This window comes from Paramisgurnus dabryanus, chromosome 1 (assembly GCF_030506205.2).
Source record: "Paramisgurnus dabryanus chromosome 1, PD_genome_1.1, whole genome shotgun sequence".
Taxonomy (NCBI): Eukaryota; Metazoa; Chordata; class Actinopteri; order Cypriniformes; family Cobitidae; genus Paramisgurnus; species Paramisgurnus dabryanus.
The window spans coordinates 34,344,897-34,367,806 of record NC_133337.1 but is presented as its reverse complement, the minus strand read 5'-3'; the positions used below and the strand labels follow the sequence as shown (position 1 = coordinate 34,367,806).

Sequence of the window (22,910 nt, the reverse complement as noted above, 5' to 3'; positions counted from 1 at the left end):
GGTCGGGTAGGTTTTTGTCAAAGTACGGTCTGGCTGACCTCGAAGGAATGAGCTCTTTCACTGCTTCAGCGAACAGACAGTGTATTCACCAAGCTGGGAGAAGATTTCTCTCCACTAATATCATGTTGTAGTTTGCATTATGAGCCAATAGGAGTGCTTACATAGTACGGTCCTCGCTCACGCAAAAGGGCACGGAGGGGACACGGCAATCAAAGTGCAAGGAAATGATATTACTGGTTTTTGGAAGATCTCTGGCTCTTTTTCCTATTGCTGTTCACAGAACAATGCTCACTGATGTGATGGTCTGCCATTGCATCCATGCATGTGTCATACATATAACCATGCAGTCACTTAAGGATAAACCCTTTGGTTCTTCTCCACAACAGTTGTGAATGGAGACTACCAGTAAGCTGAGTTCAAAGCACAAGATCGTCTTTACAGAATGAATGAATTAACCCCCCTCCAGACGGATGCATGTAAAGTAATACAGTCAATATAGTACTGATACCTTTCTGTGTGTCTGCATCTGTCTGATGCAGCAGTCTGACCTTCTCTTTCTCCTTGCTCTGCATCGGACGGCACTTATAGATACATTGTACGTCTGCCAACCTGCTCTTCTCTGGAGACGTCTGCCTGACTGTCTGCGTGAACCCACTGACCAGGAAAAGGGTTTTTTTCACTCAAGACTCCAGAGAGACGATGTCTGACAGTGTTATCTGTCTGGCTCAACCTGTCAAACCTGCTGACTCGGAGTAGAGGTTGAGTTGGTGGTCCTTACTTCATATCATATGATCAGAAGGAGGAGCATAAGGATCTTTCCACATGAAAGTGAAAACCTGCTTAGGGTGGTGTTTGGCTAAAGATGATGCTTTGTTGTTATTGCTTTTGTTGTTTGGGATTGACTCGTGAAGTTTGTTGAGATGGAGAAAACCGAATTACATTGTGCTTCAGAACAAGTCCAAATGATAAAAAGAGGTCCAAAAATGGCCTCAAGCTGTCAGTGGGTCCTAAAGTGTACCATTTAGGTACAGATATGTATACATTTGGTACCAATATGTACCTTTGAGGTACTAATATGCACTTTTTGGTACCAATACAGTACGTATCTCTGAGGTATAATTCTTGAGTTGCAAAGGGTACACTCCAGTGACAGCTAGAGACCATTTTTTTGACAATTTTTCTGACAGTGTAAATTACATTTTAAGCCAATTTAAAGTGGACATGTCATGAAAATATGACTTTTTTCATGTTTAAGTGCTATAATTGGGTCCACAGTGCTTCTATCAACCTAGAAAATGTGAAAAAAGATCAACCCAGTAACTTAGTTTTCTGCAAGCATGTGAAAAAATAGGTAATTGAAATTTGGCTCCCCTTGTGATGTCAGAAGGGGATGATACCGCCCCTTAATCTGCACTTATCAACCACGGCACTGCCATTTAGTGCAGAGATCATCTCATTTGCATTTTAAAGGACGCGCCTGTATAGTGTCAATTTTAATATGCTATAATAAATGATATATATGATACTCTGGGGACAACAAAGATTTATTTGACATCTTAAAAAAGTCTTGTGAAATATCCCCTTTAAGGAACACTTTTCTTAAATGTATTGTAAAAGTTGGAAAATATTGCAGGTAGATAGGTTGCATGAAGACCACTAAATTAGTTAATAAATGCACAAATGTAATAAAAAAACTGATTATGATTATATTAAATAGTTAAATATAGTAAAGATGTTCATGACCTGGTGGGATAGGCCGAAATAAAGGGGAGGTGTACTAGGTACTGTGTACTTACTGTACTGAACCAAATCATAGCATTTGCCTTTTAATGCTTCAAAAAAGTGCAATGAATAGCCTTGAAGTAGATTTATCAAGCAGTATCCTAACTGTATGCAAAAAATGTTTGGGATGATGACATATACCTCGCTTGTTTCCTATTTGCTGTTTGCAAAATAACCCTTAAAGGTATAGTTCACTCAAAAATGAAAATTCTGTCATCATTAACTCGCCCTCATGTTGTTACAAACCTGAATAAACGTCTTTGTTTTGCTCTTTAAACAAAGGAAGATATTAGTAATCAATTAGGAAACAAAAGCACCATTGACGTACATAGTAAGAAAGAAAAATACCATGGACGTCAATGGTGCTCAACTGTTTGGTTACAAAATATCTTCCTTTGTGTTCAGCAGAACAAATGTTTAGAACGACATGACTCATGAGGGTGAGTAAATGATAACAGAATTGAAATTTTTGGGTGAACTATCCCTTTAAATAAAAGGTTGCATGGGTTGATAATATCTGCAATGTCTATAAAGCGTCTCACCAGGTGTTTTAGCATACAACGCAAATGAACTTTTCAGATTATGTAACCCGATATGATCCACTTCCACAGCGCACTGACATTTGTGGAAACTCAGGCCGTCATTTAACATACGAGACAGGGACCGCAATCATTCTGTCAGCTGCTATTAATAATTACTGGATACGATGCTTCCTGCTGGAATTTCATAAACTGGATACTGTAAGCCCGTGTGTGAAAGAGAGGGAGAGATAATGCGTTTGTGTCTATGTACTGGATGCACAAGTGTTGGCTCACGTCACGGTGTGCTATCAAGCTGTCATCGGTCAAATCTGTGTGCTGTGGGATTGATATGTTTTCCCATTCAGACAGCGTTGCTATGTGAAATTAAGTTTTGTGTCTGTTTGAATGTCTCTTCTGATTGCCGTTCATGATGGGTTTCCATGTTCGAGCGTGCTGAAATGAAAGGTTTATGGGAAATCCATCACCATTATACATATGAAGACTTGAGTCATGGTTGGTCCCACTACTGGAAATGTAATTTGTGTAAAACATTTGACTGGTCTTTACCGCACCCAGCACATACGAATGTGTTTCGTGTTCACTAAATTTCGGAATATGAGCAGCCTTTACTGATATTTCAACACAATCCCATGCCAATTCGTACGTATTTTATGAGGTGACAATTCGTCCAATCAACTTTGTACGTTTATGTATGATTTGCTTGCGCCCTTGTGACGTTGGGTTTAGGGGCGGGGTTATTGGTGGGGTATCGTTATTGTACAATGCAAATTACTTCGTACAAAATTTTACTTCGTAAAAATTTTCAATTTTTTTTATTTAATAAATAAAGAATTTCGTTAAAAAATTTTTACAAAATGTATTACTACGTATAAAATCACTTCGTACAATGCAAATTAGTCAACTGGTAAAATACGCACGCATTTCTGTGAATTCAGGTCTGTGAATTGCAGTTGAATTGTGGTATTATAAAGGAATTGTGATATGCTCTTTGCCAAAAGATTAAAAACAGTCAAAACGTTTAATTATCAAAAAAAAAAAATTATGAAAATAAATAGTTGTTCACAGCGATGCCCTTCATGGTGTTCAGGGACCCCTAGTGGTTCGCGAGAGAATTGCAGGGGGTTTGTGAGGTAATGTAGACCAATTAATTACAATTAAATCATAAAATGTAAAAAATGTAAAAAAATAAAATATATAAAAAAACTTACTGACACAAATATACAATTTGCATGTCATGTGACCATTACACAACAGTAGAAAACTACGAACTCATGCAAAATGGATACGTTTTATGTACCAATAAATATGTAAAATATTATTTATAAAAACAAATGTTAATGTTTTTAAAAAAAAAAACATTCAAATGTGCTACTAAATTATTGAACAATTTATTTCAAATCTCACAAGGGATACTTAGCACCTTTATTTATAGGGAAAAATGGAACATGTTGGCGAAAAATGACATTTTATTATCAATAATAAATGCATATTCATAATTAAAGGAAAACACCACTGTCTTTTAATATTTTACTATGTTCTTACCTCAACTTAGACAAATTAATACATACCTATCTTTTTTCAGTCCGTGCACTTAATCTTTGTACAGCGCGTCGTGACTGTGTTAGCATTTAGCTTAGCCCCATTCATTCCTTAGGATCCAAACAGGGATGAATTTAGAAGCCACCAAACACTTCCATGTTTTCCCTATTTAAAGACGGTTACATGAGTAGTTACACGAGTAAGTGTGGTGGCACAAAATAAAACGTGGCGATTTTTAAAGCAGATAAAATTACTGATGATGATGATGTTACTGCGCGCTGAGGTCGAAGTGCTGCAAACTAAGTGCTCTTCCGCCACACAATATAGTTCTTATTTTTTATTAGCTTAAAAAATCGCCACGTTTTATTTTGTGCCACCATACTTACTCATGTAACTACTCATGGAAGTGTTTGGTGGATTCTAAACTCATCCTAGTTTGGATCCCAAGGAATAAATGGGGCTAGGCTAAATGATAACACATTCACAACGCGCTGTACAATGATTAAGTGCACTCATTGAAAAAAGAGGTATGTATTCATTTGTCTAAGTTGAGGTAAAAACATAGTAAAATATTGCAAAAAACTGTGTTGTTTTCCTTTAAAAATGTGACATCATTATCTTATTTTCAACATTTTATAATGTTGCATTATTCAATTCTTCAAAAACTGAAAAGAAAAGACATTATAAAAATCAAATGCTGCTTTGCAAGGTGCAATGAATGTACAGCTTACGAATGGACTACAAATTCTGACTCTGAATCAGAGGAGATGCTGTTGAACTGTGAACAGCATCGAATTATTAAGACAGGACAGGGGATGCTCTCCCCTCTTGCTGGCACAAGGGAGTGGGTGGGCTGGCATTTCCAGGAGCTCGCTTTTGCCAGGCCTTAATTATGGGGGAGTTATCCAGAACATATTGAAGCAATTATGCTCCATAAAAATCAATATGCTTCTGCTTTTAAAAAAGTGATCTGATCCGAGCACACTTTGTATTCAGTCTCCTTCAGGTTCATTTTGATTTCTCTTTCCTTTTCTCTAGGCAGGATTATTTTTAAAGGTTGGGGGTGATTTAGGTCAGTTTAACCCTGTTAATAACGTAGCCATTTACCTAGACTTAATACAACATGGTGAGGGTTACCAAATCTTCAAGTTTGAGGATTTGGTTTTTATTTATTAGTCTGGAGTCTGGAGTTTGTATGTTAGTTTAAAATGATGTCAATGGTTTGGATTTAGGATTACAGATGTACACTGTAATAACCATTGATATGTTTTGATACACTATCTGCGAGAACTAGAAAATAACATTAATCAGTATCGTGTTTGTATAGGCTACTACTCACTTACAGAACATATGCTTAGACCCAGGGGCGTAGTTTCTGGGGGTATGGTGAAAGGAAACCCCACAATAATCAAATCTTGCAATTACAGTCCTCCCAGTATTTATACAATGATTAATGGAAACATATGTAGAGTTGTCACGTCAACCCCCCAAATGTTTAAACCAAGTTTATGGACTTGCATAGATCCTATCCACAAGAGCTGTCCATCGTTTGTTGTATTGCGCCATCTTGTGTTGATAGGTGGTACTGCAAGATTTCTGTGCACCCAGTGCAACTAATTCTTATTCTTAAAGGGGACATATGATGAAAATCTGACTTTTGCCATGTTTAAGTGCTATAATTGGGTCCCCAGTGCTTTTATCAACCTAGAAAATGTGAAAAAGATCAACCTAGTAACTTGGTTTCGGTACACCATTCTCCACAAGCGTGTGAAAAAATAGGTAATTGAAATTTGTCTCCCCTGGTGATGTCAGAAGGGGATAATACCTCTCCTTAATCAGTATCCAACCACATCACTGCCATTTAGTGCAGACTATATCATCTTATTTGCATTTTAAAGGACACAACCAAAACGGCACATTTTTGCTCACACCTACAAAGTGGCAATTTTTACACGTTATAATAAATAATTTATATGATATTTTGAGCAAAAACTTCACATATGTACTCTGGGGACACCAAAGATTTATTTGCATTTTGCAAGAGGGGCATGAACAAAGTAATGATTTCAAAATGAAAGCAAAATACAAAATATTTTGGAATTAATTTATTTTTTAATATTACACAACAAACACTCACTGTTCAACTAAAATACTCTGTATGTATATATATATATATATATATATATATATGTATATATATATATATATGTATGTATATATGTATGTATGTATGTATGTATGTATATATGTATATATATATATATATATATATATATATATATATATATATATATATATATATATATATATATCTAAGTGCCTATAATTTAATCATATTTGTGTTTTTATGTCTACAGTCACTGCTGAATCAGACAAACATCTATAAACAAATCTTATATTAGTTTTAGCCTCTGTTTTACAACAAATGTAATAAAACAACTGTGCTTGTGGAGCTGTGCTGTGCTATCATGTATTAACTACAAATAAACATTTCATGTCTTAAGAAAATACTGTAGCTCTATCACAAAAACACACTACCTTAAAATATTTATTAATGATATATCTAAATATGTCTTTCAGTAGTTGAAAAAAATGTGCAATATGATGGTCACTGCATATTATTAACAACATCAATAAGTTAAAAAATACATCTATAGGTCCACTTAAAATAGAAACTATAGGCTATATAGCCGAGCAAGACTAACAACATTATCATATACACTGAGAGTCCCTTGCTGTCATTGAGGGCGGTAGTGTAGTGTTGAAAAACAGCTGGTGTACTTTTAAAATTGAATTTATAACCAATGAGGCCATGAAGAAGTAAATCGGCCAAAGACTGACATATTATTGCTAAACTATTTCTGCTGGTAAACTTTGTGCAAACGCATTATTGCAACATGGCAAGTTCAATGTAGTCACATATAAAGCCTTTATGTGGAATGTGCTTGCTTAAAAAAGTGTTGAAGAGCATGTGCCTGTTGACCATAACCCCAGGTGTGTTTATGATTGAGGTTTCTTTATACAATGAAAGACCAGTCGCTGGGAGTCCGGCCATACTGCAATGACACAGAAACAGTTTGGATGGCTATAAAGATTTCAATATAGACACCTTGTTTCATTATGAACAACATAACAAACGTAATATGGATATAACCGAATAAAAACAGTACATCTCCCTGCATGAGAATAAAATGTGACCCTGGACCACAACACCAGTCATAAGTCGCATATATTTGTACACTCTTAGAAAGGATGTGTTAATTTTTTACACAAGTTTGTGTGTTAAGCTTTTAACACATTATGTTTAATTTTAACACATTATGTGTCATTTTGTGTTGATTTTGTGTAAAAATAAAACACAAGTTGTGTTAAATGTAACACAAAATGTGTTGTTTCAATAATAACACAGAGATGGGTGGATTCCGGGACACCGCATTAAGTGTGTTGTCCCAGAATCAACACTAATGTATTGTTTTTAACACATCTATTCTAAGAGTGTAGCAATAGCCAAAAATACATTGTATGGCTCAAATTTGTTTGTTTTATGGCAAAATTATTAAAAAAGATCATGTTCCATAAAGATATTTTGTAAATTTCCTACTGTAAAATATATATAAAAATATATTTATCATTAGTAATAAGCTTTATTTAAATTACTTTAACTCATTCCCCGCCAGTCATTTTTTTGAAAAGTTGCCTGCATTTTTTGTGATTTTCACAAAATGCCTTCCAGAAAATTTCTTCAAAAAATATATAAAGATACAAATGAAAGAACAGACCCTCTGCTTTCAAACAAACAAACAAACAAACGGGGAAAAAAATGTTTCATCCTATCTATATTTTTTCTCTGCTTATAAACTCTTAAATATGAATATTTTTCTTGAAAACAAAAATAGCAAAAAGCTGAAATAATTGCACTTTTGTGAAGAAATTTTGTTAGATATCAGATTCAGAACGATTATCAAAACATACATAGAGTTTAAAATTTGTTAAAAACGTTTTGGCTTCAGTTTTTTCATAAATTGGTAATTTAAGATAATCACGGCATTGCAAATAAACATAAAAATTCTTCAGAAACACTTTAATTTTTATGCAAATGTTTTCTCTTAAATGACGAGATAACTTGTCAATGGCGGGGAAAGAGTGGGGGGCGATTTCTCAATATTTTGCACCCTCAGATCCAGATTTTTAAATAGCTGTATCTCGGCCAAATACTATCCTATCATCATCATCAATGGAAAGCTCATTTATTCAACTTGATGATGTCTAAATCTCAATTTTTTAAAAACGACACTATTTTTCACCCTGGTTTTGTGGTCCAGGGTCACAAATGATCCTGAGTCCAAAAAATACTGACAAAATATTGCATTACTGCAGTGCACTGTCAGAAAAATATGGTCCCTAGCTGTCACTCAAAAAGTACACATTTTCACCTAAAAAGTTTATATTAGTACCAAATGTATGTATCTGTACATAAACATCCCAGTGACAGCGCATAGGAGAAGATCTTTTAGTAAATAAAATGTTTAACCTGCTTTCATTTGTTTGAGAATGAATGTAATACATTTATGACATACAGTATTTCGCTGTTAGGGATGCTACACAAGCAACTTTTTATACGAAATCTGTCTATGAGATATGAAATGTGCATTTAAACTTTTTTGTTTCATACTCCATACTGTATGTGTACTGTTAGTACAACACCTCACATTTGAAATTGTCTGGTGCCTTACCTGAATATCTGTGATCTCCTTCATCAGCCTGGAAGCAAGAGGAGGGAAGTTTTCCTTACATGGAATTTGAAGATTCTGCAGGGTGGGAGATTAATAAGTAAACTACTTAAAATGCAGTGGCTGAGATGTATAGACGTATAGAGAAATATTCCTTAATTTTTTTCTCCATTTACTCACCTCTTCCTGATACAGAATCCTGTTAATTGGGCTAACAATACAAGCTGTTCCAGAACCAAACATCTCCATCACTCGGCTTTCCTCCAGAGCCCGCCGCAGGTCAGCCATGGTTAGATAGCGCTCTGATACTTTAAATTCACCCTGGGAAGATTTTGCATTGTTTAAACTTTGTGTTACATTTCTACAGGAAATAAATCTTTACTCAAAGGTCATCTTGTTTTTGTTTACAGTGAGAATTCCAGTCGTACCCATTTACGTGCAAGTTCCAGGATGCTTTGTCGTGTGACGCCTGGCAGGATAATTCCATCTAGAGGTGGTGTTGCCAGCTCCTCCTCTGCAAAACAATCCTCAGGTTACGGTAGTTCCTTAAAAATTCTCATATAAAAATTATGTTTGTTGTAAATGGTCATTACCCCCGTTCTCATTGATCCAGTGCAGGAAAACGTTCATTGTTCCAACCTCGGTGATCTGATGATCGTCCCCATATAGCCACAGAACCTGTTGACAGCCGTAACCCACTGCCTCACATTGGGCATAGATAGACGCCCCATAATTCCTAAAAATATTAAAAGCTTTACACATTCACAATCAACATTTGTACCATGAAAAACACCATTGTTCTCCTACTGTATTTTATTTAATACAACGCTGGCTTTACCGTGCTTGCAAGAGCGTATATTCCTATATTCACAGATAAAAGAGAACAGTATAGACTTAAAACGTGGCTGTAAATTAGGTCAGATCTTAATTAAAATTTATTTATATAGCAATTGATTTATAATTTCAAAGCAACTTTACATTAGGAAGTAGAAAAATGCAGGCAGGAAAGCCACTGAAAGCAATCAAAGGTTGCAAAATTCAAAATGGGGGTAAAATATTTTTCTTTATTTATCTTGTTTAGTCCTTAAAAATGTATTTAATGCCTGGTATTTATAGTAATTGTATAGGTAACATACTAATTGTTCAAATTAGGATTAATATTTTTTTAAGTAAAGTATATGGAGAGATATAAAAGAAAAACACCCAGAATGGTTAGAAAAAATGCTGGAAATAAATATAAAAAAAAATTAAGAGTGCCATTAAAATGACCAGAGGAGGGCAAGTATTGGTCTTTTATTGGAAAGTTTGTGTTTTAACCATAGACTGTAAAAAATATGGATAAAGTGTTCGTGATGTCACCCATAGGTTTGTGAAGAGGTTTTTTTAAGCCAGTAGTAGTCACAATCTTGGCATGTAAACTCAAGCTAAAAATTGGCAATTCCTGCATAATCTAGCGAGAAACGCAATTCTTCATGTTTGGTGTGTACGCAGCATTATATTCCACATTTTCAAGTTGTATCTCGGCCAAATATTATCCTGTACATCAATGGAAAGCTTATTTATTCAGCTTTCAGGTGATGTATAGATCTCAATTTTAAAAAATTGACCCTTATTACTGGTCCAGGGTCACATATTAAAAATTTACCAAATTACAAATATTGTCTTACTACACAATTCCAAAAAAAAAACTTTGAAACTTTCAAAGTGAAACAAAGCTGGGATAAACGCTACAAATTTGCAAATCCATAACAATGCTTCTGATTTATTCATTGTTTTGTTGTAAATTACTGAGTTGTACGGACACAAACAAGCGCACAACAAAACTTCTCTCTGTGCTCACCCTCCCATCTTGCAGTCTCCCGTTCCTCCTTTCCAGGCTCTGATGTATTTCGAGTCTGCCCACAGAGACACCGGTTTGACTCCTGTGCTGAAGTACGAGCCGACAGGACTGAGAATAACAAAGAGGAGCGCACGAGATGGCTTCTTTACACCCAGCGAAGGCTGCAAACAAACACACACATTCGGTGCCTATACATGATTTAATATTTTGCTGTATAATGCAGTAGAATTTTTAGGTTTAGTATCAGCATGAGGAGCTTGTGAAGCTCTGACCTCCGTGCCCAAAAATGTGGGCCGGATGTAGAGACTGGCGGAGTCTGACTGTGGAACCCAGTCTTGTTCAAGATCCACCAATTTCCTGATGCACTCCAACAACTCTACGCCATCAAAACTCTACAGCAAAGAGACAGGACGTTCAAAGAGAGACATTAAACAGAAAGTAATGCATTTATTATATGAAATTATTACACGGCTCTCTGGAATGCTTGATTCTGATTGGTCAGTTGAGACATTTGCAGGTTCGTACTTTTCAAATAATAACCGCTCCAAAATAATAACGCATAGCCGGACTACTTGCACGAGTAAAATCGCTCCGCGCCAATAAAGATCAATAAAGATTACTGTCTGTTTGGCGCCATCTTCTGACAAACACTCGACAACCACGACAAGACACAGACAGCTGAGCTTACTGAGACTGAACTTGACAAAATAGAGCATGACAGCTACGAAGCCAACACACAAAAAAATACAGAAAGGGCATTAAAACTTCTCAAAGACTGGTTAAAGAGAAAAAAATGGAGACAGACAAGTATGAAGCAGAGGATCTTAATAAGGTATTACGATCATTTTATGCATCTGTGCAAAGTTTCGCGGAAGGATAAAAATGTTAATTTAAAACAAATATGCCAATAAAATGTTTAAAATTCATATTCATGTCCAGTTTTTTTTCTTATGTGGCAAGTAGCCGTGTAATAAGGAAGGGATAATGTAGAGGCAGCCGGTAACTAGTTATTGGGAAATAAGCCCCTTCAGTGTGATACAAGACCCTCCGCTTCGCGTCGGGTCCTGATCACACTGTCGGGGCTTATTTCCCAATAACTACCGGCTGCCTCTACATTATCCCTTACATATATAATGCCTTGTCGTTATACTACTGTATACCTACTTTTACAAGTACAATAAAATGTATTTATTTTGTGTCTATGATTACATGTAACCCTTAGATGTTACATATGCTCAGTTTTAAAGCTTTATGGTGAAAGATGTAAATCTTACAGGTAGGCTGGACCGGTCGGTAGACTTCAGCATCCGCTTTATGTTCAGAATGGGTCTGAAGAGCCGCACTTTGTCATCTGGCCCCCGATACGCCTTCATGCCTTCAAAAATCTGCAAAAATTCATGTTTAAATGAAAAGAGATGTATCTGTTAGCTGTGAAAGTCAAATTAAAATTAAATAAAGACATTGCAGCTAGTTTGATTTTATCCAACTAATTCGCCATTGGCAAATAATATACATTTTATTAATTAAATGTTATTGGTGCTTGCTTGCGCACCTAGAATGCCCTAGCAATGCCCTTGCCTTTCTTCTACAGCACGTTTAACAAGCAACCACTTTTTAATAGCAATGTTATGCTCCTGTTTTTTAAGGTGTGCTGTGTAACCATACAGATGGTAGGGACAGACCTGTACAGCGTAATGGAGGCAAGAACAGGCTGGGTGTATGGTCAGGTTCCCAAAAGGCTGGATGTGTGGCTTCTGCCAGCCATCTTTAAGACTCCACTCGATGGTGAGCATGTGGTCGGTGAAGACCGACCCAAACACAAGGCCATTCGGATCAGGTTTGGGCATATGGGTTTCTGTCAACTGTATGACTGTATCTGCCGCCTAAACAGAAAGTGAAAGAAAACCATCAGTATGAATAGCATGATACATTTGGACACCCCAAAGTTTTTACAGACACCGATTACACTTTCAGAATAAAATGGTTTAAAGCTGTCACTGGGGCAGTACCTTTTAAAAAGGTCCTAATACTGTATGTACCATTCAGGTACAGATACATTTGATATTAATATGTACAATTAATGTACTAATATGCAGTCTTTGGTACCAACGTGTACCTCTGAGGTGCTTATATGAACACTCTAGGTGGCAGGTGCAAAGGTATACTTTTTGAAAGGGTAATGACCCAGTGACGGAGACCATTTTTTACCCTTTTTTTCTTTTACTAAAATGAACCCTACAATAAGACACTCTGACAGATTACAGTTCATGTTTCTACAGCAGTACGCTGTAATCCCAGATTATGGTGGAAAGGTGAGTAGCTTTATATCACAGCTCTCAGTTGTTAAACATGTCTTTGATCGTCTTTGTGAACTAAAAGTTTACTCTGTAGTAAGTTGCCATTACAAAAATGTCACCATGTACTGACATTACAAATATTATGTTTGCCATTTCCACATCACTGAACAGAAGCCTACAGTATCACCGCCCCATTTATCAATTTTGCAATCAAAATTGCCAAACTGTACAAAGCAGATATTTGCACAGAATAAAAGCGCACATGTTAGCTATTTCCCAATTGTTGGTTTAAGTACATGTGCAGGTGAGCGGTTTTGACTGCTGTACCACCCTCTTGTTATTATTTTGTATAAAACTGTACTAAATTATCATGTCCACTAATCTGGTAATTAACCAATGCAAGATGGTAGTGTGCTCTGTGAGTCAAACTAAGGCAAGACACGAGATGTTTGGTTATGATCTTCAAAACCAATATTCAATATGGTTGCTTGTGTGATTAGGCATTCAATGAACATAATTTAGATTAGTTTCTACTAATCGAGAGAGAGAGAGAGAGAGAGAGAGAGAGAGAGACAGAGAGAGAGAGATGTCTACAGCCAAGCTTGATTGACAGGGCTTACAATGATCTGAGACACCCGAGACACTGTGATCTCTTTTATACTGCCTGGGACCTCTTGGAAAGAACTACGACCCTTTTGTTGACTGCGATAAAAAAAGGACCGACCAAGGTGACACTTTTTGTCCACCCAATAGGTAAATAAGGTCATCTAACTGTCTTCTCAAAACACTCTGATTCCAAAACGTTACAGTAGTATGACTTCCCAAAATGCCGTTTTCTACACAGTGAATGTTTTGGAAATGGCATGTGGGCACTGAGACGACCAAATGTGGAATTTCCTGAACAATATTCGTTTTTTAGCTAAAGAGAAGAGGTTTTAATTGTCTGCATTGTCAACCAAACATCAGAATGATGTCATCGGACTTCTCGCTAAAGGCAAGTACTGAAATCTACAATCGAGTCTCTACACAATACTCCACACTACATAAAAATGTATACGACGGTATGTGTATATTATACGTACCTTAAAGCTAGAGGCGTAGTCGGCCACACCATTTGTCTCGTGTTCCTAAGGGGACAAATATTTAGCTTTAAATGCAATTTAAACTTTAAATACTTCTGCCAAATGTGCATAAGCAGTTTTTATACAATTTCAAGCAGTATAAGCAGAAGAATCTTTTTATCTTTTTTGCCTTTTTATTATAATAAAGGCACATGTTTAACATTAAGTATTTTAACATAGTTAAAAAAAATATATATATATATTATTTAGATCCTAAAAATCTAAAGTATAGAACAATTATGATTTTGATGAATATGTGTAAGATTTTGCAGGAATAAATCACGAGTTCAATAATGCACATCTTTATGAAGTGCACTTCAAATGACATTCATTCTTTATAACAGAGTTAACAACTCACCCACTGCAGAACCATCCCAAGTTTTGGTCAAGTAAAAAATACCAACGATGTTGAAATGATACATGATTATAAATGAACTGAGAATCAGCAAATTGTTTTATCGACCAATCAGCTGGCTTAAATGAAAGGGCGCACCTCAGTGTGACCTTGATCATCTCACGTGAAATGTTTACAAAGGGTTTGTTGACCTACAGTATGGATAGTCATTAAAAATACTTAACCAACTATTTTAATAAATAAAACCTTATAAAAAATAAATGCAGCTGAAATGTAAATGCATGGGATTAAAGAAAATCCTCCAACCAAGAGATAGACTTTCCCTTTCAAATTTCGAGGTCCACCACATGCGTAATCAAATTTGGCACGATGCGCGTAATTGTGATATGTCCTTCACATCATTGACGTAGCCTACTCTATCTATGATGCGCGTAACTGTAATACATGACCTCTAGATATATTACATAATAGGCTAAATAGGTCAAATAACATCAGATGATATACCTTTATAACACGACATCACGGAATCTTTAATCAGGTCAATATACATAATGATGTATTAAAATATGCGAATATCTATGTGCGCGCGACAGACTGATTTCGTTAATCTCCTTAGCACAACACATGACCAGTCTGCACTAACTGAACGGAAGACATGCATGTTTTTTGGGATATATGGGATGCTTTATCTCCATTTATTACGATCAAAAGCTATTCATCAACCGAAACGATATGGTACCGTCGCGTGCGCATTTACCTTGTGTGATGATGCGCTCGTGGCTGATGAAACGCTGGCCATGATGAATGCGCGAGCTCTATCGGCGCGTGCTGCTGCTAAACCTCTTACAGATTAAACCATACCAAACACAAAGTGTTAACATTTATTTACCATTCAAATTATATTTTTTATCATTTTTCATTTCTTTGTATATAGGCTATTTGCATTTCAAATATTCGTGCAGGCCAGAGTGAGAAATACTTTAATTTCTTTGTAAAAGTAGCTTATAAATGTTTATATATTAGTCTCTTAAATAATCTGAGGGTAGCTACAGGTATGAAAGTACCTAAAGTAGCCTAACTAAAAAAGATTTACATCAAGGCTATTGCATCTTTAGGAATTTTACTGCATTTTCTGCTTTAAATTAGTCAGCTGTATTATCCTAACCAGAACATTTTATTTTGTTATTTTGATATATTTATGTTATATTTCTTAAGATTCTTACAGTTTTTAAATCAAAAATGCATTTCATAAAGACCTATAAAAAGTTTTATAAAGCGCTTAGTGTTGGTATTGCTAATGTAATGTATATTTAGCTTAAATACAACTAAACTACACACTTTTTTATTTTTTTTTATATAAAATGTGCATTTGGAATCATAAAAACTGTGATCCATAAGTTAGTCAGTTCGTTGCAGTTCTATGGTTGGCCGCATGATGGCAGTGCGCTATAAGCTTTAATTCCGCCTCTTCCGCTATTCACGTTGATATTCTTTGATCTACTGGCGGCAACATTTGAACACGTTCAGGTGTGTTTGTTTTTGATATTGGCGTTGTGAAACGATATAAATGTGTTACAAAGATGCCATAGAAAATTTACAATCACTACATTTCTTAAATATTGCTGGAGAGTTTTGTTTATTAGGTTAGTTTGCGTGAAGCTTTGGGCCATTAACGTTAATTTCCCATCAACCTGATTGTGACAGGTCGGTTGTTTTTTGTCTTGTTTGTGTGTATATTTTACATTTTGCGATAACAGATAAATGATAATTTATATTTTGAGGTATTTAATGTTGCAAATGTCCTAAAAACGGTGAAATAGCCTGTTTATCTCAGTCGTGTTTAAAACGACATTTTCGTGACGTCATCATATTGATCAGATTAGTGTTTGTTGTAACACGTTCAACTGAAACTTTCTTATCGTTTCTTAAACAAGCCATGTGTGTTTGTGTAAAATATTTGTATTAACTGTATATATTGAAGCGTGACTAAACCAATTAAACCATTTGTAGACTGTAAGTAGTAGTGGTATATTGTATATTTAAAGGTAAACTCATTATATACATATATTGCATTCACACTGATGCATGTAGATATCCAACACAACTCTATACTAGCAACATAAACAATGCAGGTTTTCTTTATAATCTCCATCATCCAGCATGGATGTCGGAGTGACCCCGAGACGGCACAACCCCGTGGACAGCATCTGCCGCAAGCTGCAGACGATTCAGCGTCGAGATCAAGAGGTTAACTCGCCTTTCCAGATTCCCAAGTTTCAATCCAGTAGCTACGACAGCCCTCACTCGGGCCTGCGCCTCAACCTGGAGTCCATCCTGAAGAACCGTGCCGTCCGAGCTGACGGCGACCTCGACTCCTCTTCAGACATGCTGACCCCCACAGCCTCCCCAGCACTAGGATCCAATTCCCACACCCCTCACGTTCCCATCACCCCTGCCAACGCTACCTACACCATCACCAGCACACTGGGTACGATAGGCACGCTAGGGGAGAGAAAACCAGCAGGCGCGACTTACAGCCGACCGTTTCGACGCAATTGCTCCACCCCGGCGGCCCAGACTGGGGACAACTACTTCAATTTTACCCCACGATACTCTGCACAAACACTGCGGGAGGAACCTGACACAGATATGAAGACCGGGAAGCTCAATCCTCCCAGTCTGCTTTCTCTCAATCTGAACTTTTCCTCTGACATTTCCAACATGGACAGTGAGCTTGCGTACCCGGCCCTTGTGGTTAAAAGACTTTCATTGGGCGAAGGTAAATCTGTGTGGTCCATAAGTAAAACATTTTTTATAAATGTAATTTATTTTGTCTGTTTTTTAACAGGATCTCTGTTCCCCTCCGAGCCCAAGAAGGACAGCATGGCAGAGGTCAGTCTGATTTGTGAGGAAGACCTCTTGGATACAATTTTTCAGGCCTGTGACACACAATGCAGAGGTAAACACAAATACATCTCCAGCTTATTTCTCACAAACTTTGTTTAGTGAACATCTGTTTGACACTGCTGCCAAGATTGTAATTGCTCCTCTTCAGAATCACAGATGTTATGAAGAAAACATAACATGCCTGCGATGTTGTTTGTTCAAATGCATCATTTCAGGATATTGACTCATTCGGACTCATCCTAGATATTTGTCTGTGAGTCATCTTTATAAAAAAACATGACAAAGGTGTATCTACAGCATTTTAGCAAGCAAGGTAGTTCTTACTGATTAAGTTGTCTACCTTCTGATTTTACATGTTGTCTTGATGTGCTTTCTCGGGCACTTAATTTATGCTTATTCTTATTTAATAGCAATGGCGATGAATTTGGTTAGTTATGGAGACTTTTTGTTCATGTATATACAGTAGTATGTGTGCACGGGATGTTGTTTGATAAGATCCAGGTCCTCTTGTGGCCTCTGTAACACACATCCCTCCTCCACAGGCAAAGTTTACGTGTCACACATTGTGGACTTCCTGAGACACACCACCTGTCGCAGCTCAGAGGACAGCGGTTTAGAGGAGCTCTGCAATATGCTGGACCCAGAGCACAAGGACATCTCCATAGACCTGGACACGTACCATGCCATCATGAAGGAGTGGATTGATGACTGCCGCAACAAGGGGTATGAAAACATTTACACACCCTTACACACACAGATCCCGTGCTTTAGAACTGATTTTCATCCTGGGGTACCTAAACAACAGGTTGTGTGGGTATTTGGATTTACCTTTCACAATAAAATTATGACCTAAATACATCATATGTTTGTGTGGATGACTGGTTGGTGGAGGTGGATCTTGCCTTTTCTGTATGTGGGTGGATGTGAGAGAGTCAGTTTGGGTTGCCACATAAAATAACAAAACAACAATTTTGCTGGCTTATTCAGTCTCTTGTCAGTTAGAAGAAAGCCGTTGTTGTCCTTTCAACAAATACTGTATGGCTTTTGTAAGTGTTGCCAGCTTAGTTCATCAGTCCACAATTCCTTGCAATCAAAAGGCTTTTCATTCAAGTTTGATGTCTGTGACATTTTATTAAGACATTAATGTGTAATTTTGCAGATTTTCAACTCCCTTTGTATTGTACATTGTCAGTAGTATATGTTAATGTAAATGTTTACTCTTTCTTGGTGTTTCCTGTACGGAGAAATTCCTGTTGATTTGTTACCAAAATTCGCCCAGATGACGCAAAACGCGTCAACCCATCTTGGTCTTTTTTGTTTTCTTTAGGAAGGACTCTAAGAATGAAACTCATCAGGAATCATTTAAACTGCGGGACAGTATATTAGGTGAGTTTTTATTAGCACATAAAAGTGTCAGTGGTTATGATTATTAATATTTGGAATAAGCGCTTTTTTATTAAGACATGATGTTGGTATTTTGTGTGAGATGTCTATCTTTCATCTTCCTTTAGCAAAGAGATGTACTCTTCTGAATATGACATCAGGTAGTTTGGAAGCGTTTGGAGGGGAAGCCTCCCGAGCCGACCTGTAAGTATTCATGTGTGAGAACTTTGCATGTTTGTTACAGATGAAGCTGTTTATATAACTGTACAGCATGGGTGCACGGGTTTGAGAGGTGAATGGGTGCTTATCTGTTTGTGAAACCGTATCTCCATTACTGGACAAATGTGGACACGTTATGTTCTTATGAAATCGTATGACTAAATGTATTCTTAAATATGGAAAGTAGTCATTTGTTAATGAGTCCAGTTGATGAACTGGTAGTGTATGGCTATGCAGTTTTAGATATACATTAACTTTGTATTTGTGTTTTAAACAGAGAGACGTCTGATCTGGTGTTCTGTGTGGCAGACCTGCAGCTTAACAACCAGAAGCTGCAGGAAGAGGTTCGTAAACTAAAACAGGCCGCGGAGAACATGGAGGACACCAACCAGAAACTTATAGAGGAAAACGAAGATCTCAAAGCACAAGCCAGAATGTGTGTACTGCACTTATGTTGTGATTGTAAATATAATTTACTGCAACAAGACTTATGATTTTTCTTTCTTTCTCTCCTCTACCCCGTCCCTCAGGGGACAGCAGTTACTACATAAGGAGAAAATGCTTAAAGAAGAGGTTGAGGAGATGAAGCTGAGCCTGACCTCTTCAGAAGAAAGTCGTGCTCAGGCCTCGGCTCAGAGGAAGCAGATGGTAAGGCACAAGTTAATAGTTAAACTATGTTAATAGTTCTCAAACTGGGAGGCGGGCCCTCCTTGGGGGACACAAGATGGTGCCGGGAGCCCCAGTTTTATGACATTTTATAAAATACATTAATTTATCATGAAATTCTGTTTGATTTGATTTTCGATGTTTACCTTTTTTTTGAAAGAACAGGTTGCTATGTCATATTTATACTAGACTTATAATAAAGAAATATAATATGTGATCTTGAACCCGGAGATGCCCTGCCATGTTAGTCGTGCTGCCAGTGGAAAAATATGGTACACATACCTGATAAAACGAAACTTCCTGTCAGATGAACATCTGTCAGTACTTCGCACCTTAAAAAGGCGCTTTCATTACCGTCAGATGAGCTTGCTGTTTTTTGTTTCCTATGTAAAGAGCAGCTCGCGTGGTGTCTCCTGCATCTGCAATGCTATCTTTTAACTGGCTGTTGCTAGCGATGTTAGAAGAGGTTGACTTGCAGCACTCAACACGTGTGCTATTTCCCCATGGCACGCTGACCGGACGTGATATGGGGGCGTGGCAGCATCAACGATCCATTTTTTTTATTCGAAGTTTAAGGTTGTGACTTAATTTCGATCGGTTTTGATTTAAAATCAAAAATCAATTTAAAACCCTTAAACAGCAGTAATGTACATTTGTATCATTTAATGTTTTGTTTAAATTGTAAGCTTGAGATTATGACTCATGAATTTTTTTGGGGCATGCCAAAAAAGTTTGAAAACCACTGTCATAATCCAATGCAAACAGAAAGCTTACAGTAGGTTTGCATTAGGGATGGGACGATTACTGGCTTCACGATTAACCACGATAAAATGTCCTGATGGTTGGTTTTTATAAAATTTAGTTATCATTACAAACGTGTTTGATTACCGTGATTTTGAAAACTCGCAGTAAATCATGTCCAGCCAGAATCAGTTTGACGCAGGCGCGCAAATGCAACATAGTTTTTTGCACAAGAACGCAAATGTATTGTATTCATTCACAACAAAATTATTAGACAGCTATATTTTTTTTACCACAGAAATAATTTCAGGGACATGAAATATTAAATTTTGATTTTCAAAAATAAAACTTGTTCAAACAAAACCATGATAATATTGATAACTGTGATAACTTTGGTCACTATAATCATATGAAATTTTCATACCTTCCCATCCCTAGTTTGCATTGACGTTGAAGACAATATAGCATGAACCAAGAGGAAAACACCATAACCCATTCTTGACACTTTACAAAATGTAGAAATTCTGCAGCTTGCTTTTCTACGGATGTTGTGTGATGAACGTGAATATTTTCGTAATTGGTTGTTTCTTTGTTTTCTTGCAGGAGCGAGAAAACCAGAGCCTCATATCCAAGATTGCTGATCTACAAGAGGAGGTATGACTCTCTTCATTCATCCATCCATCCATCCACACATTTATTTGTTTATCTACTCTTCCATCTATTCGTCTCTTTTGAGTGGCTGCCTTTTATATTGCTTTTTTTACCTTCTTCCACATCTCATAACAAGAACATGAAAATCATTTTGGAGGCAGATGACCTCCAGAAAAAGATGAGTGAACTCTGTCACCTTAATGCTGACCTTCAGGTAGGCCCTATTTTAATCTACTTACTAATGATTGGTCTTCTTGCAACGGCATTGGTTAGCACTGGTAAATGTGTAATTGTGTTTCTCCTACACATTTAGGTCCAAGTTCATTCATTCGATGCCATTCTGGCTGAAAAGGAGTCAGTAATTAAGGAGGTCAGTCCATCTGTTATATCTTTAAAGGGACACTTCACCCATTTGCATTAAGCTGTGTATAGTTAGAAACAAAGTCATGTTTTTTAATGGTCTTGCATCATTCCCTCTGTTTCCCCTGAGACAGGAGAAATATGAATTTCAGTGTTGCACTTCCTTCTTTCAATGATGTAAAAATCATCATTTTGCATCATTGAAAGAAGGAAGTCCTATATCTTTGTAGAGGGGGTGAGACTACAAACACCCCTTTTCTCGGTCAAATAGGCACCAAATTAGAAAATTATGTTACATTTCGACTACAAATATGATCCACTTTTAATAAAGATTAATGTTTCCACGGGTGAAATGCTCCTTTAAGCTAGGATTTATTTGATGGACATTTTTATTTAGTTTTACCTGTTTAATGTGGACATTTCAGATTTAGACTTTGTTTTAAGATGTAAAATAAATCTTTGGTGTTCCCAAAGTACATATGTGACGTTCTAGTTCAAACTACCATATAGATAATTTATTATAACCTGTTAAAATTGCCACTTTGTAGGTGTGAGCAAAAATGTCCCATTTTTGGGTGTGTCCTTTTAAATGCAAATGAGCTGATCTCTGCACTAAATTCCAGTGCTGTGGTTGGATAGTGTAGATTAAGGGGTGGTATTATCCCCTTCTGACATCACAAGGGGAGCAACATTTCAATGGCCTATTTTTTCACATGCTTGCAGGGAATGGTTTACCAAAACTAAGTTATTGGGTTGTTCATTTTCACATTTCTAGGTTGATAGAAGCACTGGGGACCCAGTCATAGAAAAAGTCAAATTTTCATGATATGTCCCCTTTAATTTCTGTACAGCCATTCAAAGACACCAACATTATTATTTGATTTTTTTTCTTGCCGATCTGTTACTGTGGTTTAGTCCATTTTCATATTATTTTCTAAAACTCCAGCCCTAAAAGGCAGGTAGAAATTAAATTAAATGTGGGATTGGTTGTTTGACATGTCAATCAGATTTTCTTTCCTAAGTAGGGCGTAATTGTTCAGAAAATGCTGTGAAGAGGTCCATAGAGATGAACCGATATTAAATTTTTCCACTGATACCGATATTCAGACTTATTTCTGCTGATACCGATACTTCGTTGGTTATGTTGACTTGAATTAATAACATGCATACAATTAAATTTTTAGAATTTAGTTAATTCATGTAATGACCATTAATATTAAACATTAAACAAATTATTTTCTGAAATTTGTTTGCATTTTGTAATCTCTTTTAAATGATAGGATGTCTGCCATGACTATCGGCTGTTTTCAAACTATCGGCGGTAGCGTGAAAAATGGCTTTTATTGACCGATACTAATTATTGGCCGATATATCTGTTCATCTCTAGGTCCAAGGGATTGTTTTTTTATTCTGTTGGTGCTACGTATATTTTGAAATTGTGTTGAATTATATTTTGATGTCTTATATTGTAATTGTCTCTTTCTCCAGAAAAACAAACAGATTGAAGAACTAAGAGTAGCCATTGTGGAGTATTCCTCAGTCACAGAGGTAATTTCATTCTCTCTATCTTTCTCTTTCACTATCTAATATAAATGTATTGCAACTGTAAATGTTCATTTTGCATACCGCAGCTGCTAAGAGCAGACAAGAATAAGCTGGAGAGTCAAATGGCGATGATGCAACCTGATATGACCATGTAAGGACTTCCTGAATCCAGGAATTGAAAATGTTAGAAAATCAATTATTGATTCACATAACACGAACATCAGTGTTTTCT

General features: G+C 36.6%; 2 protein-coding genes across 6 annotated transcripts in view; one reads left to right on the top strand and one right to left on the bottom strand.

Moving 5' to 3' along the window:
- Nucleotides 1-6,132: 6,132 nt before the first annotated feature.
- bcat1 (branched chain amino-acid transaminase 1, cytosolic) lies at nt 6,133-15,073 on the bottom strand. 2 transcript variants are annotated; one of them, XM_065268591.2, is made up of 11 exons: nt 14,964-15,073; nt 13,813-13,857; nt 12,116-12,316; nt 11,708-11,818; nt 10,706-10,825; nt 10,434-10,594; nt 9,187-9,329; nt 9,022-9,107; nt 8,774-8,914; nt 8,597-8,671; nt 6,133-6,919 (listed from the first exon to the last, which is right to left on the bottom strand). In XM_065268591.2, the coding sequence occupies exons 1-11, from the start codon at nt 15,003-15,005 to the stop codon at nt 6,881-6,883; spliced, it is 1,164 nt and encodes a 387-aa protein (XP_065124663.1). In that variant the 5' UTR covers nt 15,006-15,073; the 3' UTR covers nt 6,133-6,880. The 2 variants fall into 2 exon arrangements, with proteins under 2 accessions (XP_065124663.1, XP_065124664.1); XM_065268592.2 differs by lacking the exon at nt 14,964-15,073 and adding an exon at nt 14,210-14,908.
- Nucleotides 15,074-15,994: 921 nt separating this feature from the next.
- lrmp (lymphoid-restricted membrane protein) overlaps nt 15,995-22,910 on the top strand; it is a 35,149-nt gene continuing 28,233 nt past the window's right edge. Inside the window, exons 1-12 of one of the 4 annotated variants that reach the window (XM_065268464.2) lie at nt 15,995-16,985; nt 17,055-17,165; nt 17,656-17,836; nt 18,441-18,499; nt 18,625-18,700; nt 18,993-19,151; nt 19,246-19,363; nt 20,726-20,776; nt 20,910-20,987; nt 21,087-21,143; nt 22,622-22,681; nt 22,765-22,829. In XM_065268464.2, the coding sequence (XP_065124536.1) occupies nt 16,367-16,985; nt 17,055-17,165; nt 17,656-17,836; nt 18,441-18,499; nt 18,625-18,700; nt 18,993-19,151; nt 19,246-19,363; nt 20,726-20,776; nt 20,910-20,987; nt 21,087-21,143; nt 22,622-22,681; nt 22,765-22,829 (1,634 nt within the window). In that variant the 5' untranslated portion in view covers nt 15,995-16,366. The remainder of the gene's footprint in view (nt 16,986-17,054; nt 17,166-17,655; nt 17,837-18,440; nt 18,500-18,624; nt 18,701-18,992; nt 19,152-19,245; nt 19,364-20,725; nt 20,777-20,909; nt 20,988-21,086; nt 21,144-22,621; nt 22,682-22,764; nt 22,830-22,910) is intronic. The other 3 variants (XM_073814724.1, XM_073814723.1, XM_065268463.2) reach the window with 3 other exon arrangements.

Bases quoted from the DNA above. Each gene is read 5' to 3' on its own strand.
- bcat1 (XM_065268591.2), bottom strand. From the start codon at position 15,005: ATGGCCAGCGTTTCATCAGCCACGAGCGCATCATCACACAAG. The intron at 8,915-9,021 runs GTACGACTGGAA...AAATCTTCCCAG, and splicing joins TGGAACTTGCACGTAAATGG to GGTGAATTTAAAGTATCAGA. The intron at 6,920-8,596 runs GTAAGGCACCAG...GTGTCATTGCAG, and splicing joins AGGAGATCACAGATATTCAG to TATGGCCGGACTCCCAGCGA.